This window comes from Vipera ursinii (genome assembly GCF_947247035.1).
Source record: "Vipera ursinii genome assembly, chromosome: 3".
NCBI lineage: Eukaryota > Metazoa > Chordata > Lepidosauria > Squamata > Viperidae > Vipera > Vipera ursinii.
Genome location: NC_139516.1, coordinates 4,348,801 through 4,365,009, shown reverse-complemented (window position 1 = coordinate 4,365,009; position 16,209 = coordinate 4,348,801). Strand labels below are relative to the sequence as shown.

The 16,209-nt window shown below is 44.5% G+C and overlaps 1 protein-coding gene across 4 annotated transcripts in view; it reads right to left on the bottom strand.

Moving 5' to 3' along the window:
* RTEL1 (regulator of telomere elongation helicase 1) overlaps positions 1–16,209 on the bottom strand; it is a 147,370-nt gene that overhangs the window by 46,074 nt on the left and 85,087 nt on the right. For all 4 annotated transcript variants that reach the window (XM_083360825.1, XM_083360827.1, XM_083360828.1 and 1 more), the window contains exons 22-26: positions 12,822–12,899; positions 10,221–10,364; positions 8,984–9,099; positions 7,124–7,247; positions 565–727 (exon numbers count right to left, since the gene is read on the bottom strand). In XM_083360825.1, coding sequence (XP_083216951.1) covers positions 565–727; positions 7,124–7,247; positions 8,984–9,099; positions 10,221–10,364; positions 12,822–12,899 — 625 coding nt within the window. The remainder of the gene's footprint in view (positions 1–564; positions 728–7,123; positions 7,248–8,983; positions 9,100–10,220; positions 10,365–12,821; positions 12,900–16,209) is intronic.

Below are 16,209 nucleotides of genomic sequence, written 5' to 3'. Positions count from 1 at the left end.
AGGGCGGTATACAAATTAAAATAATAATAATAATAATAATAATAATAATAATATAATAATAATAATAAAAATAATAATAATAATAATAATAATAATAATAACTGCCTTGCTTAGCAACAGAGGTTTTAAGCTCAATGATGGTTGCAAATGGAGGACCTTCTGTACTCGGGTTTCCAGAAATACTGTACAGGTAGCCCTCAGCTTATGATCACAGCTGAGCCCAAGACTCCTGCTGTTAATCCTAACCACCTTTCTCGCCACAGTTGTTAAGTGAAGCACTGATGGTTAAGATAATAGCACGGTTGTTAATTGATTTGGCTTGTCAGAAGGTCACAAAAGTTGATCACGTGACCCCCGGACACTGCAAACGTCATAAATTATGAGAAAACTGCCAAGCGTCTGAATGTTTGTTCCCGTGACCATGGGGATGCCGCCAGGGTCGTTAAGTGTGAAAAACGGTCCCAAGTCCCTTTTTTTCAGTCCCGTTGTAGCTTTGAGCAGTCATTAAATGAACTGTTGTAAGTTGAGGACGCCTGTACATGTTAAAGAGAGGGATATACTGACCGATCCGCTTCCTTTTCAGACTAGGAACGTGGTCTTCCAAGACGCTGGCTTTGGGCCCAGTAGGGAACTGCTTGCAGGGAGCAAAAGACGACGCAGAGGGAGATTCATTGTCTTCTGCAGTGACAGAAGAAGAAAGATGGCGAGGAGGGGGCGCCCCTGGCATCTGTGCAGAAATGAGAAACATTACATTATAGGGAGACAATTTTATTTCTTTTTTAATATAGATTTTATTAGTTTTTATAGGGTTAGGGATAAGGTGGGGTTGGGGTTAGGGTTAGGGTTGGGGTTTTTCCAAATAACATTTTCAATATTTAGCAAACAGCATAGTGTCTGGGTACATGTATTTAACTAACAATAATAGATATAGTCGGCAGTTTGGCGGGTCGAATCCCGAGTGCCGCGTAGCAGAGTGAGCGCCTGTTACTCGTCCCAGCTTCTGCCAACCTAGCAGTTCGAAAGCATGTAAAAAATGCAAGTAGAAAAATAGGGACCGCTACGGTGGGAAGGTAACAGCGTTTCGTGCGCCTTTGGCGTCTAGTCATGCCAGCCACATGACCATGGAGACGTCCTCGGACAAGCGCTGGCTCTTCGGCTTTGAAACGGAGATGAGCACCGGCCCCTAGAGTTGGAAATGACTAGCACGCATGTGCGGGGAAAACTTTACCTTTAATAGATAGAGTTAATTATCATAAACAATATGTTAAATTAATCACAATAGCCTCCTTCTTACCAAGATATGTTCAAAATTACCTATCACGTTCCTTTCTCTCTGACTCATTTTTCTAGCCATTGATAGAAATTATCCCATGTTCTAAAGTACACGGAATCTTCTCTTTAATCTTTAGTCAACCTATCCATTTCTGCACACTCTAGAATTTTCTTAATTAGTACTTCTTCAGTTGGTAAGTTTTCCTTTTTTCAATGTTGGGCAAATACAATTCTTGCTGCTGTTAATAGGGGTAGTATTAGATATCTGCAATCTTTCTCAGAATTGGCTCCTATTATTCCTAACAGAAATAATTCTGGTTTAAAGTCTATTTATTTTTTAGTCATTTTCTCCAACCATAAATGTATTTTAACCCAAAATCTTTTTGCTTTGGGGCGCGTCCACCAGATATGATAATAACTATCTGGTCTTTGTTGGTATTTCCAACAGCTGTTTAAAGTATTCTTAAACATTTTTGCTACTCTCCCTGGTGTCATATGCCATCTGTAAAACATTTTTGGTAAGTTTTCTTTATATGGCACTGCTTTAGTTAATTTAATATTCCTTTCCCGTAACTTTTGCCAATCTTCTAGGGAGATGACTTTCAAATGACCAACACAGGTAGTCCTTGACTTACAACAGTCTAGTTAGTGACCATTCAAAGTTACAAAGCCACTGGGGGGAAAAAGCGACTTACGAATGTTTTTCAATGCTTACAACCGCCGCAGCATCCCCGCGGTCATGTGATTAACACTCACATGCTTGGCAACTGTTTCATGCTTATGACCATCGCTGTGTCCCCAGATCACGTGATCATCTTTCGATAAACAAAGTCGACGGGGAAGCCAGAGTCACTTATGACCACCGCGGCAAGAAATGTTGTAAAATGCGGGGAAACTCTCTGGACAAGGGTTCCACTTAGGAACAGGAATTTTGGGCTGAACGGTGGTTGTAAATCAAGGACTGCTTGCAGTCACAACTTTGGGAGGGGGGGGGCAGGGAAGTAGCAGTAACAGGAGAGAGCAAAGCCGAATGGAATGCTAACCAGCATTTTCTGTCCTCTGCATTCAGAGGGGTGGCTGAAATTGTTGGCAATGAGGCAGGAGACTTGAGAAACTCTAAAAAAGCTCTAAAAAGGGGGGGGGGCAATCCAGAAAACTACAGCCTGCATGTTCTAATACAGAAGATGCCACTGCTGCGTCGTTTTTTGCCTCTGGTTTGTTATTTTTGTACCTAAAGCTGTTTATATTTATAATTTTTTTTTGAACGGGAAGCTGGTCTGAGTCACTGCAGAGTGAGATGGGTACCATGTAAAATGTGATCAACGAATATTATAAACGAATATTTTGCCATACCCTTACTTCTTTTTAGAAACAAAGGTCTTTCTGGCATCGAGATATTACCTAGTTTGGGCAGTGAAATGTTTGCAAGAAAACAACCCAGTTCAGAGAGCACCAAGACCCCACTGTTCTCTTCTTCTCCGCAAACCCCACTTCAATTCTAGCACTGATGACGTTAACTTAAGTTTGGTAAAGTTTGGTAATGAAACGTCTGGAAGAAAACAACCCAGGTCAGAGAGTACCAAGGACTCCTCATAAATCTGTTATCAAATACGGTATTACTGAATACAGCTGCTCAAGGCCATTTGTTGTTGTTAGTTGCGAAGTCGTGTCCGATCCATTGCGACCCTATGGACAACATTCCTCCAGGCCTTCCTGTCTTCCACCATCTGCTGGAGTCCATTTAGGCTCACGCCTCCTGCTTCAGTGACTCCATCCAGCCACCTCATTCTCTGTCGTCCCCTTCTTCTCTTGCCCTCAATCTTTCCCAGCATTAGGCTCTTCTCCAGTGAGTCCTTCCTTCTCATTAGGTGGCCAAAGTATTTGAGTTTTAGCTTCAGGATCTGGCCTTCTAAAGAGCAGTCAGGGTTGATCTCCTCTAGGACCGACCGGTCTGATCGCCTTCCAGTCCAAGGGACTCACAGGAGTCTTCTCCAGCATCATAGATCAAAGGCTTCAATTCTTTGGCGCTCAGCCTTTCTTACGTCCAGCTTTCACTGCCATACATTGCAACTGGGAAGACCATAGCCTTGACTATACGCACTTTTGTTGGCAGGGTGATGTCTCTGCTTTTTAGTGTGCTGTCTAGATTTGCCATGGCTTTCCTCCCGAGGAGCGTCTTTTAACTTCTTGTTTGCAGTCCCCGTCTGCGGTGATCTTGGAGCCCAGGAAAATAAAATCTGTCAAGGCCATTTAGTGGTCTTTTATACAGTAGGTCTATACAGCGATGCTCCCCCTTCAGATATGACAGTCTTCTACCGTCCCTTCTTTTAATGTCTGATCAGAAACTTCACTCAGGCCTTCCTGCTATGCGTATTAGAAAATGAATGTTTTATTCATTTTATGTAGTTATTACGTTTATATGCCACCCATCTCACCCATAAGGAGATTCTAGGCAGCTTGCAAAGGGTGACATGCTCGTTTCAATCGATTGTTTTCAGATATTATTTTAGTACATGAGTTGTTACGCATTTTAAAATGTTCTCTTGGAAACTGCTTTGAGATGCTTTGGCATTAGAATTGGTACGTATGCACACAGACTGTATCTTGGCAGTAAATAGGAATCTCTCACTTATAAAACATAATGATCTGATAGCTTGCAATTAAATTTAGTTACATAGTTACAGAAGACTTCTAAGGGATTTTGGAGGTCTTCTAGTCCAGGGCTTTTCAACCTTTTCACCCATTGTATCACTTTTAGGATACGGCGACATCCAAGCACCACCAGTCGCCCAGCAAGGTGTCAAAAACTTGATGACCCCCCAAAAAAGGAAAAAAGTGATGAAGTACAAGTAGTCCTTGACTTACGACAGTTCGCTCAGTGACTGTTTGAAGTTACAATGGCACTGAAAAAAGTGCCCCCCGAGCCACAGCCGAGCAAGACACCTGCCTGCCCGCCCGGCGGCGCTCTTCCTCCTGTCCGAGGTTTTCATTGTTGTGAGCATTTCTGTTGAGGATTGGCAGCGGGGGTGGGGTGGGGTGTGTTTGGTTTTTATTCCCCCCCCCAATCTGCTGGGTGGTTGCAGCGGGTTTTGGTCACTTCACATGACCCTTGGACACTGTGACCGTCATAAATATGAATCAGTTGCCAAGCATCTGAATGTAAATCACAAGACTCTGGAGATGCTGCAACATTCCAGCTGATTGGCGCGTCTTCTGGGCTCAGCAGAAGCGCCGGGATCAGTGCCAAGCTCCAGCTGGATCGTGGCGCTGATCCTGGCGCTTCCGCTGAGCCCTGACAGCCCTGCAGCTCCAGCCGTCTCTCGCTCAGGCTTGTGTGGTGCTGCCACTGGTTCAGCTCATTCCTCTCCCCCGCTACCACTTTTCTAGGATGGCCATGTACCACCTGCCAGGTGCCAATGTACCACAAGTGGTACCCGTACCACTGGTTGAAAAGCTCTGTTCTGGTCCAACCTCCTGCAAAAACAGGAGACCCTAACTGTTTCAGACAAATGGGTGTCCAGTCTCTTCTTAGAAACCTCCAGTGTTAGAGCACCCACAACTTCAGGAGGCAGGTTGTTCCACTGGTTAATTATCCTCACTGTTAGGAAGCTTCTCCTTAGTTCTAGGTTGCTTCTCTCCTTGATGATTTTCCATCCATTGTTTCTTGTCCTGCCTTCTGGTGCTCTGGAGAATAATTTGAACCCCTCTTTTTTGGGGCAGCTCCTCAATTACTGCAATACCGCTATCATGTCGCTCCTGGTCCCCCTTTTCTCCCGATTGGCCATACCCAATTCCTGCAACTGTTCCTTCCTGTGTTTTAGTCTACAGGCCTTTAATCATCCTGGTTGCTCCTCTCTGCAATTTTCCCAAAGCCTCAGCATTTTTTTTCATAACGCGGTGAACAAAACTGGATGCAATATTCCAAGTTGAAATTTTAGAATTTCAACCGTGGAAACAGGTTAATCTTCCTGGAGTGATCATAGCCATCTTGAATTAACTGGAGGTGTTTTTTTTGGGGGGGGGGCGCTAAGGTTCACCATCGTACTGAGCCTTGTATTCCTGCATTGATTGGTCAGGGGGGCAGGCATAAACAGAGTTAAACAGGCAGGACAGTGAACTCATGAGAAAGTAATGAAGTCGGCGAGACTTGCGTCAACCGCGAGAAGGGTGAGCGTCAGTAAAACAAATAAACCAAATGTGAGGGAATATTCAAACTGTTCTTGAAAAGAAACATCCATTTGCCATCAGAGGAAATTTCAGCTCTTAAAACGGGCGCAGCAACTGCGTAATTGGAGCAGTTCTTAAAAGAGTTATTTATTTATTCCTAGGAAAAAGAATGTCCTGCTCTGCCAAATTCCCACTTGAGAGAATTCCCTAAAAATAAAGCTATCAAGCCACTACAAAACAGATCAGCTGTGCTGATTCACTCCAAGGACTGAACTCAGTCCCCAATTCAATTGACTGACTAGATCGGGGGTGTCCAACTTGCAACGCCACGTGACGTGTCGTGATTTTTTCCCCCATTGCTGGCAATCGGGTAGGGGCGGTTTCGGCATGACCCATGGGATGGCAATCTGACACCCCTGGACGAGAAAGTCTATGGAAATTCTCCATCATTCAGGTCCTGGTTGTCCCAAAGGTGCTTTTTCCAAAAGGCAACTGGACTTTCTTGGGTTGTTTTTTTCAGGAGCTGAAGAAGCTTCTGAGATGAGAAGCAAAACATTTTTCAAAGGTAAAAACCAAGCAAGTCCAGTTGCCTTTTGCGATAACCAATCGGATGAAACAGCCATCTCAAGTCAAATGAATTACAAAATGGGACCCAATTGTTATCCTAACAGGCTTGGAGGTAAAATTCAGAGGAGACCCTTGCACCCGAGTGGGTGATCGAAAAGTGTTTGGATATATTTTATATTGTTAACTAATCCAAAGGCCTTTGAACTTAAAATTACCAAACAAAATAATTTAGTGTTTCAACCAATTAGGAGGCCTTGGTCCTTCCCTGACCTTGGTAATTTACTTGCAGACGTTTCGTTACCCAAACTAGATAACATCATCAGGGCTAGAAGAGAGTGGAGGTTTGTAGAGAGGAGGAGGAGGAGGACTGTGGGGTCCTTGGTGCCCTTTGAGCTTGGTTGTTTTCTTGCAGATGTTTCATGACCCAACTAGGTAGCATCACCAGGGCTAGAAGAGAGTAGAGGTTTGTGGAGAGGAAGAGGAGGAAGAGATCTGTGGGGTCCTTGGTGCCCTCTGAGCCTGGTGGTTTCCTTGCAGACGTTTCATTATCCATACTAGGTAGCATCACCAGGGCTAGCATCAGTGGACTAGCACGGATGATGTTACCCAGTTTGTTAATGAAACGTCGCCAAGAAAACACCCAAGCTCCGAGAGCACCAAGGACCCCTCATTTCAACCCTGAGCTACAAATACCTATTTCCAAAAATCTCCTTTGACTCCTCCCTGTTACACTGGAAGGCATCCAAACACTTTTGTTAAAAAGGTATTAGGTCAAACTGACAATAGCTGCTGATCCTGAAACTGGATCAAGATTCCAAAAAAAAAAAAAAAAAAAAAAGGCTGCGGACAAATGCTTTAAATGTCTGACGTCCTCACCAAAGCAGAACCTCAGATAATTTGGTGACTTTCTCCCCCCACCCTCAAGGTGTTGCTGTTTTATTTTTTTTATTTATTTTTATTTTATTTTAATTCCATTTATATCCCGCCCTTCTCCGAAGACTCAGGGCGGCTTACAAGCTTAGCAGTAGCCTTCATTCTATGTATATGCCTGCTTATTAGGGCTTTCACACACACCCCAAGCGGCATTATTACAAAGTCAGCTTAATTGTATACTTACAGACTGTTGGAGAGTACGGAAGAATTGAGAAACGTCCCTGATAGCATGTCCAAAGTTTTCATAGGTTTTAACGTGCGGGCGGACCCAGGAGGGCAAGTTGGCTTTTGTATCCGTCTGCGTGAACCTGTGGGGAATTGAAGACTTATAGTCAGCCCTGACAAGAAGATTACAGGTAATCCTCAACTTACGACCACAACAACCCCAAATTTCAGCTGCTGAGCGAGACATCTGTTAAGTGACTTTTGCCTCATTTTATGACCTGTCTCGTCACCGTCGTTAAGTGAATTACCACCACTGTTACTAATTTAAAGCTGAACACTGAGTTTGCTTGTCTGATGGTCAAAAAAGGTGATCACGTGACCCTGGGACACCGAAATCAGTATAAATAGGAGCCGGTGGCCGATCGTCTGAATTTTGATCACATGACCACGTATGAAAAATGGTCGTAAGTCATCTTTTCCACCCCCCCAGGGCTCCGTTATAAATTGAGAACTACGTACGTTCCTAACCCTTTCTTACAATATATTCCCAAGGTATTTTAGAAAGGGAATGGAATTGGCCGAACGCTTGGCGCTCTTTGACTGCCATTAATGAAAAGAAGCACTTCGAAACCTGTACTTGCGAAATATTACAAAAACCTTAAAATTTAAGAGTTAAAAACTGCTGCCTTGGGTTTTTTCTAATAAAAGGCCTGGGGGCTAAATTGTATGATGAACGACTGAGGGAGCTAGGTATGCCTAGCACAGGGGTAGGCAACCTTGGCTCTTTTATGATTTGTGGACTTCAACTCCCAGAATTCCTGAGCCAGCCATGCTGAGGGGAAAGGGAGTTTCCAAGCTGAGTCATGCTGGCTCAGGAATTCTGGGAGTTGAAGTCCGCAAGTCACGAGGGAGCCTTAGCTCCTCCATGCTGGCTCAGGAATTCTGGGAGTTGAAGTCCGCAAGTCATGAGGGGGCCATAGTTCCCCCATGCTGGATCAGGAATTCTGGGACTTGAAGTCCATGAGTCATAGAAGAGCCAAGGTTGCCTACCCCTGGCCCTAGCATATCATAGAAAAGGATTAGGGGGGACACGGTAACTATCTTCAACTACTTCAGCAGCTGCCACACAGAAGAGGGGATTTGATTTATTCCCCAAAGCAGCAGAGGGCAGAAGTTATGGGTGGAAGCTTGCTAAAACAGTGATCCAACCTAGTAGTAAGGAGAATTTTTTTGAACACAGAGCAATTGATCAGTGGAATAGCTTGCCTCACAATCTTGTGGGTGCTCCATGACTGGAAGTTTTCAACAATAAACTGGGCAACATGTGTCTGGGATGAGCAGGGGGTTAGACTAGGCCTCTGAGGTTACTTCAGGCCCTAGGATTCACAAATCCTCTTTCCCATCCCCATTTGGCAGAGAATCTTCCCCACAGCTTTTTTTTTTTAGTACAGGTAGTCCTTGACTATAGAGTCCAAAGTTTTTGTGGCCAAGTGAGACATTTCTTAAGTGAATCACTGCGGTTGTTAAGTTAATACACAGTTGTTAACGGAATCTGGCTTCCCCATTAATTTTGCTTGCCAGGAGGTTGCAAAAGCTGATCCCGTGAGCCCAGGCGTGGCAACCGTCATAAATATGAGTCAGTTGCCAAGCGGCCAAATTCTGATCACATGACCATGGGGAGGCTGCCATGGTCATAAGCGTGAAAAAAAAGCGTCATAAGTCACTTTTTTCCAGTGGTGTTGTGCCTTTGAACGGTCAGTAAATGAACTGTTGTAAGTCAAGAACTACCTGCGCAAATATATCTGATCTCTACATTCAGTAGATGAGAAGGAATAAGTTAGCATTAATGGTAGAAAAGTCCACTGGGAGGTAAAGACACCTTTGGTCGCAGAGGAAAATGGCGCCATAATCTTGCCGATGTCGGATAACTCTTCCGATAGCTTGGTTCACGGCGCGAGAAGCCTGCTGCTTGTACCAGGTGCTTCCAGACAAATACTAAATATGGCGGAAAGAATATAGCTGTCATGGTTCCGACAGATGTGAAAACTCTTCAAAGAACTTCGAGGCGTTGTTTACCTTAAAGAATCTTTATTCGAGTAGCATAGCATCGGCACGTACATAGTCGAAGCCAAAATCCTAATTTCCCCTCCCCTGAGCACATAGTATCAAAGCACAATTCCCTCCTCCAATTAACAGTCATAAATCACATTCCCCAATTAGTTTGAAGCTCGCCATTTCTTATCATCTCTTATTTCAATAACCTTGGTTCTCACGCTAGGTTCAGCCTTATTGTGTCTAGCTAGACTCTCAGGCACATTTTCCACCCACCCCTCTCCCCAGCATCATCGAACTCTAAAAGCGAAAAAAAAGAAAATGGCTGCATCTCCATCTGTTGCCAACGCAAAAACATCCAATGTTAGCAGTGTTGACATCAGCTTTATTTTACAGAGCTGTCTTCTGTTTTTTTAATTCCCAGCCTTTACAGAAAAAACAACAACAAAACAGAAAAAGGCCAGGCAAGGGTTTAAAAATTTCATCCGTGCTCCATCTTACGAGAACAGCTATGTCAGTGTTTTAATCTATAGTTAGTCAGAACAGGGGAAAGTTGCAGGCCCAGTTCTGGCAAATTACTTAAACCGCTATCCAAAACAAAATCCCAATTAAACCTAGCAACATAAAGGAGCTTGTCACGTATTTGATGTGTACATCATTCTGTCTAGACTGCAGACAGATGAGAAGACTGTGATTTACTGGTAGGCTTCCATAATAATTGAAGTGGAAAACAAGATTGTCTGTTTCACATGTAACAAGGGCAATAGCCACAAACTACCCCAAATATCCTACCAAAATGATGAGTGCTAAGAATGTTTACGAGCTCGGTTCATTCCGTTTGGAAAGCATTCAGCAACAATGCCTGTAGCCCAAGAAATCAAGACAGAAATCCATACGAAAAGAGGGGAAAGAACAAAATCCAGATTTACCAACTCAAAAACAGGCAGGATATTCCTGGTGGAGTCCAACGAGGCCATTGCAAGGTCAAAAATGGAATGTTTTGGAAGAAAACATTTCAAACTTTGACATGTTTTCTGTGATCAAAGCAATGTCTCTTGCCTTACCTGCCTATTGGCATCTTTTGTCTTCATCTCATCCAAAAATTGCATCTTTAACATGATCCTGGGGTCTTTGAGAGGGGGATATGGAAGCCCAGTGATGATGACGCCTCGTCCATTCTTATCAGCAAAGTCCAAACCTTCGCTAGCCTGAAGGCAAATCATGTGTTTTATCAACATGTCTACAGGAAATCAAGGTGCTGCCTCATATTGCATCATACACTCAGAATTTTTTGACAGGTGGGGTGGCAGCTTAGTCCTGGTGGCGCAATGGCTAAATGCAGTATTGCAGGCAAACTGCCCACAGCCTGGAGTTCGATCCCGACTGGCTAAAGGTTGACTCAGCCTTCCATCCTTCCGAGGTCGGTAAAAGGAGGACCCAGGTTGTTGGGAACAACATAGTGACTCTGTAAACCAGAGTGCGCTGTAGAGCATTGTAGGGGTGGTGTATAGGTCTCAGCACTATTGCTTACGTTTAGATCCTAAAGGAAATCAACCCCGACGGTTCTGTGGAAGGACAGATCCTTAAGTTTAAGCTCAAATACTCTGGCCACCTAATGAAAGGACAGGACTCCTTGGAAAAGACCCCGATGTTGGGAAAGATGGATTTTATTTTACAGCTTATTCACCAGAGACAAATTCCTTGTGTGTTCAATCACACTTGGCCAATAAAGAATTCTATTCTATTCTATTCTATTCTATTCTATTCTATTCTATTCTATTCTATTCTTCTATTCTATTCTATTCTATTATTTTTTTATTCTATTCTACAATCTGTTTATTCTATTGTATTGTATTGTATTTCTATTCCATTCTATTCCATTCTAATTCTAATTCTACTCTACTCTTATCCTCTGTTCTGTTCTGTTCTTAGCTTTGCCCGATTTTGAGGGCTCCCGAGAGTTCTGCAGAGGTCAATGAAAACCTGCCATCCAAAGAGTTAATAACTGTTTGAGTCTTTAGCCTCCTTCTCACACCCTGGACGGTACCTCTTTACTCTCCTACCATCGGGTAGGAGATATAGGAGTATAGCCAGCCGCAACAACAGGCTGAAAAACAGCTTTTATCCGTGGGCTGTTAGGCTTTTGAACGGGAAATAATTTTTATAAACTTTATACAGAATTGACTTGCGAGGCTGGTGTGTGGTCCAATTAGTTCACATGGTGTAATAAGATGGAGGGTTTGTTGTCACTGTGAGTTGGGGGGTGGGAGCACGAAGGGAGGCTCAGCTAATCTCAATGTATACATGGTTGTACTTTGACAATAAAGGTTCATTCATTCATCCTTGCTGTTTGCTGTTCAGTTGCTAAGTCATGCCCGATTCTTCTCGAGTCCATGGACCACAGCATGGCCAGACCAACCCCCTGTCCTCCACTTTCTCCCGGACTTTGCCCAAATTCATCTTCATCGGGACAATGGCACGATCTAATCATCGCCTCCTCTGTCGTCCCCTTCTTCTCTTGCCCTCCATCTTTCCCAACATCAGGGTCTTCTCCAATGAGTCCTCCCTTCTCATTAGGTGGCCAAATTATTTGAGCTTCAGCTTCAGCATCTGTCATGGTTCCGATGAGCTCCGAGGCAAGAAGTTTCCTTAAAGCACATATTTATTTGGCTACAAAGTATCAGCACGATCAAAAGTGAAACCAAGACTGAAGTTCTCTCCCAAAGGTTACAATGTTACAAAGTGGAACTTCCTGCCCCAGTAATATGTCATAAATCACATTCCCAATTAACTACTTGTGTGGGCTTTCTAAGGGAAGTTTCAGCCCGCCAAAATGCAGTCAGCAATGACCTGGGTTCCCACGGGACAATTTATTGTTCTGTCTAAACTTAAAAGTATGTCCCCTCCCCCCTTCCAATTCTGTGGCAACCAAAAACTGAGTGGAAACGGCTTCAGCCAAATTCGTTTGTAGCGTTGACACTGTCCTTCTAAAGGACAGTCAGGGTTGATTTCTTTCAGGATCGACTGATTGGATCTCCTTGCAGTCCGGGGGACTCTGAAGAGTCTTCTCCAGAACCACAATTCAAAAACAAGCCCCCTTGCACTCTTTTGGCAATCAGACGATGACTTCCAGTGCATGCAAGAGAGCAGTGTGTCTCAATCTTGGCAACTTTTAAGATGTGTACACATCTATTCCCAGAATTCCTCAGCCCACAAGCTGGCTGTAGATCGGAGGAAATGCAATGTGTGCAAAATAAGCCACACGCAAAGCCTCAGGTGGTACTATGCAGTCGATGTCGGCTTATCCGGCAAAGTTAATTGGAATTGTACCTGATTATTATTTGGACAGGAGAACACTGGCGCTAGTTTTTCAAACTTGGCAGTTCTGAGATGTGTGGAGCACTTACCAGAAGTGCTGGCTTGGAAATTCTGAGAGTTGAAGGTCACCCATCTTAAAATTGCCAAGTTTGGAAAAAACACTGCTATGGAACATACTCAGGTTTATGCTGACCTATATAGCTTGAATATAAACCGCTCTCATTCTAGAACTTTACGATTCTGGATTTTGAACTGGGACAGGATCTGAATTTTAAAAAGTAACAGCAGTCACAATATATATATATATATAATATTTAAATACTGTATATAATTTGAACGGCACGTACCTTTCCCCGGCACACAGCCAAGAAAATAGCACCATTTGATTTGGGGCAGACAACCTTTTCATAATAGGCATCCATAACCTAGGGGAGAAATTAAATTAATTCAAATGAAAAGATTAACAGACTGTACTTTTATCTAGCAAGAATACATGGGATAATTTTAGAATCCTGTTTTATGCTTCACTCATCGTGTGTAATTAAACAAATAGAACCATCTCTCATTGGAAAACACCCGCAGATATATTCATGCAGAAGCTGAATGACATCACTTTCCAAGGAAAATTTTTTAAAAAAACCACGCTTATTATTTGTGTCCGTTATGTTTTGGGAAGCTACGTGCAAGGCAATACATACTTTAATTATTTCGTGCTATAGATGCCAATAAAGGAAATGCATGAATTAGGAAAAGAAGACACCAATGATTTCATTAAAGAAATGCGAATTCACTGAATTGTGGCCTCATAGAGATGCTCATGATCAGTGGATATGTTTATCAACAAACTAATGTCAATTAAGGGGAACGATGGCTCAGTGGTTAAAGACATGGAGGTTGTCAGCTAGTCCCTAGTTTGGGTAATGAAACATCTGAAAGAAAACAAGCTCAGAGAACCCCAAGGACACCATGCACTGTTCTTTCTGGATACACCTAGTTAGTCTCACTAGAACATTAACATCATGCACTGTCTAAAGGGTCCTGCATGTGCATTCTCCTCAGAGTGAATCCAGATGAAGGAAGATATTTTATTCCAAAATGTACTTAGTTCTTTTGGAAGTATTTAAGAAATAACATTAATTCTGGAACGGCTGCATCCAAAAGAGAGTACCATATTTTCCGGCGTATAAGACAACTGGGCATATAAGACGACCCCCCCCAACTTTTGAGATGATTTTCAAGATTTTTCGTCTTATACGCCGGAAAATCAGCGAGCCTGGGAAGGCACACCCTCCCCTCTCATTGTGCAGGAAGCAGGGCAGGCTGGCATCTGGCGGGAGCCAGCAGGGCAGTCCTGCGCACGTGCGTGCTCCCTGGCTGTTAAGGAGCACTACTTAGCAGCCGGGGAGTGCGCACGTGTGCAGGACTGCCCTGCCGGCTCCCGCCCGACGCTCTTCCCTCTTGAGGCAGCATCGCTCCCCGGCTCCTAAGGAGTCCTCAGGGATGCTGCCTCAAGAGGGAAGAGCGTCGGGCGGGAGCCGGCAGGGCAGTCCTGCACACGCACTCCTTAACAGCCAGGGAGCGCGCGCGTGCGCAGGACTGCCCTGCCGGCTCCCGCCAGACGCCAGCCTGCCCTGCTTCCTCCACAGTGAGAGGGGAGGGCGTGCCTTCCCGGGCTCGCTGATTTTCCGGCGTATAAGTCGACTGGGCGTATAAGACGACCCCCCAACTTTTGAGATGATTTTCATGGGTTAAAAAGTCGTCTTATACGCCGGAAAATACGGTAATAAAAAAAGGGTCTGATTATACCAGCAATTACAGGTCCTCTCTGTAACTTTCTGTGTTGGAAAAAACTGAAAAGCAATCAGCAAGGTATGTTTGCATGAAAAAGCTAGGAATTCACTTCAAGTGCAGGTAGTTTTCGACATGCAATTGGTTCATTTAGTGACCGTTCGAAGTTGCAACGGCACTGAAAAAAGCGACTTGTGGCCAGGATTTTACTTACGACCACTGCGGCATCCCCACGATCACGTGATCGGATTTGGGGCACTTGGCAACTGGCATTGTATTTATGACCGTTGCACTCTCCCAGCGTGATGCGACCCCCATTTGTAACCTTTCCAGCTGGCTTCCAGCAACCCAAGTCAATGAGGCAAGCCAGATTCGTGTAACAATCACTGATTCACTTAGGAACTGCAGTAATTCGCTTAACAATTGTGGCAAAAAAGTCGTAAAATGAAGAGAAACTCATTTAACAAGTGCCTTCCTTAGCAATGGAAAATTTGGGCTCAGCTGCGGCCACAGGTTGAGAACTACCTGTTAATTTATTTATTAGCATTAATTCATGAAGAAAATTCATATGGCTGCTCAACTCACTCACAGTGACTCCAGGTGACTTACAAAGATAAAACTCAACAAAACTCAATCAACACACACACACACACACACACACACACACACACGCACACACGCACACACACAGACACCCTGGCAACGACAGTCAGATCAGCCACGTTATGGGCACCATACCACTCTGGGATCCCTAGGCCAGGGGTAGGCAACCTCAGCTCTTTTGTGACTGGTGGACTTCAACTCCCAGAATTCCTGAGCCAGCCATGCTGAAGGGAAAGGGAGAGGTTTCCAAGCTGAGCTATGCTGGCTGAGGAATTCTGGGAGTTGAAGTCCACAAGTCATGAGGGGGCCATAGTTCCCCCATGCTGGCTCAGGAATTCTGGGAGTTGAAGTCCACGAGTCATGAATGGGGCCATAGTTCCCCCATGCTGGCTGAGGAACTCTGGGAGTTGAAGTCCATGCGTCATAAAAGAGCCAAGGTTGCCTACCCCTGTTCTAGGAAACTCTATCCAGACTCTTTTCTCTATTCAATATGTCTAGGACTACCTACTTGAACAGGGGGCTGGACTAGAAGATCTCCAACCCTATTATTCTACATTATATGCTCTAGTTCTGGGGTCTCCAAGCTTGGCAACTTCCACTCCCAGAATTCCCCAGCCACCTATGCTGGGGAAACATATAGGTCAGGGGTAGGCAACCTTGGCTCTTTTATGACTCATGGACTTCAACTCCCAGAATTCCTGAGCCAGCATGGCTCAGCTTGGAAACCTCTCCCTTTCCCCTCAGCCTGGCTGACTCAGGAATTCTGGGAGTTGAAGTCCACGAGTCATAAAAGAGCCAAGGTTGCCTACCCCGGCTCTAGGCCTACTGGCAGAACCGGGTCTTCTGGGGCAGGGATAGGCAACCTTGGCTCTTTTATGATTCGTGGACTTCAACTCTCAGAATTCCTGAGCCAGCCATGCTAAGGGGAAAGTGAGAGGTTTCCAAGCTGAGCCATCCTGGCTCAGGAACTCTGGGAGTTGAAGTCCGCAAGTCATGAGGGGGCCATAGTTCCCCCATGCTGGCTCAGGAATTCTGGGAGTTGAAGTCCATGAGTCATAAAAGAGCCAAGGTTGCCTACCCCTGTTCTAGGGCTTTGTGAAAGCGTGTCACGGTGAGGGCCAATCTCATCTCCTTAAGGATGATGCCAAGAGAGGGGACCCGTCACATTCCATGCCTCCCTGCTCTGGTGGATCCAGTAGATGTGGCTGGGGAAAGTTGGCCCTTCAAATAACCCAACTGCAAGTCATGCAGGGCTTCAAGGTCACAACCGGCACCTTGAATGGGCAGCCAATGCAGATCCTGCAAGAGAGGTGACACATATGCAAATCCAGGCTTACACAAAAC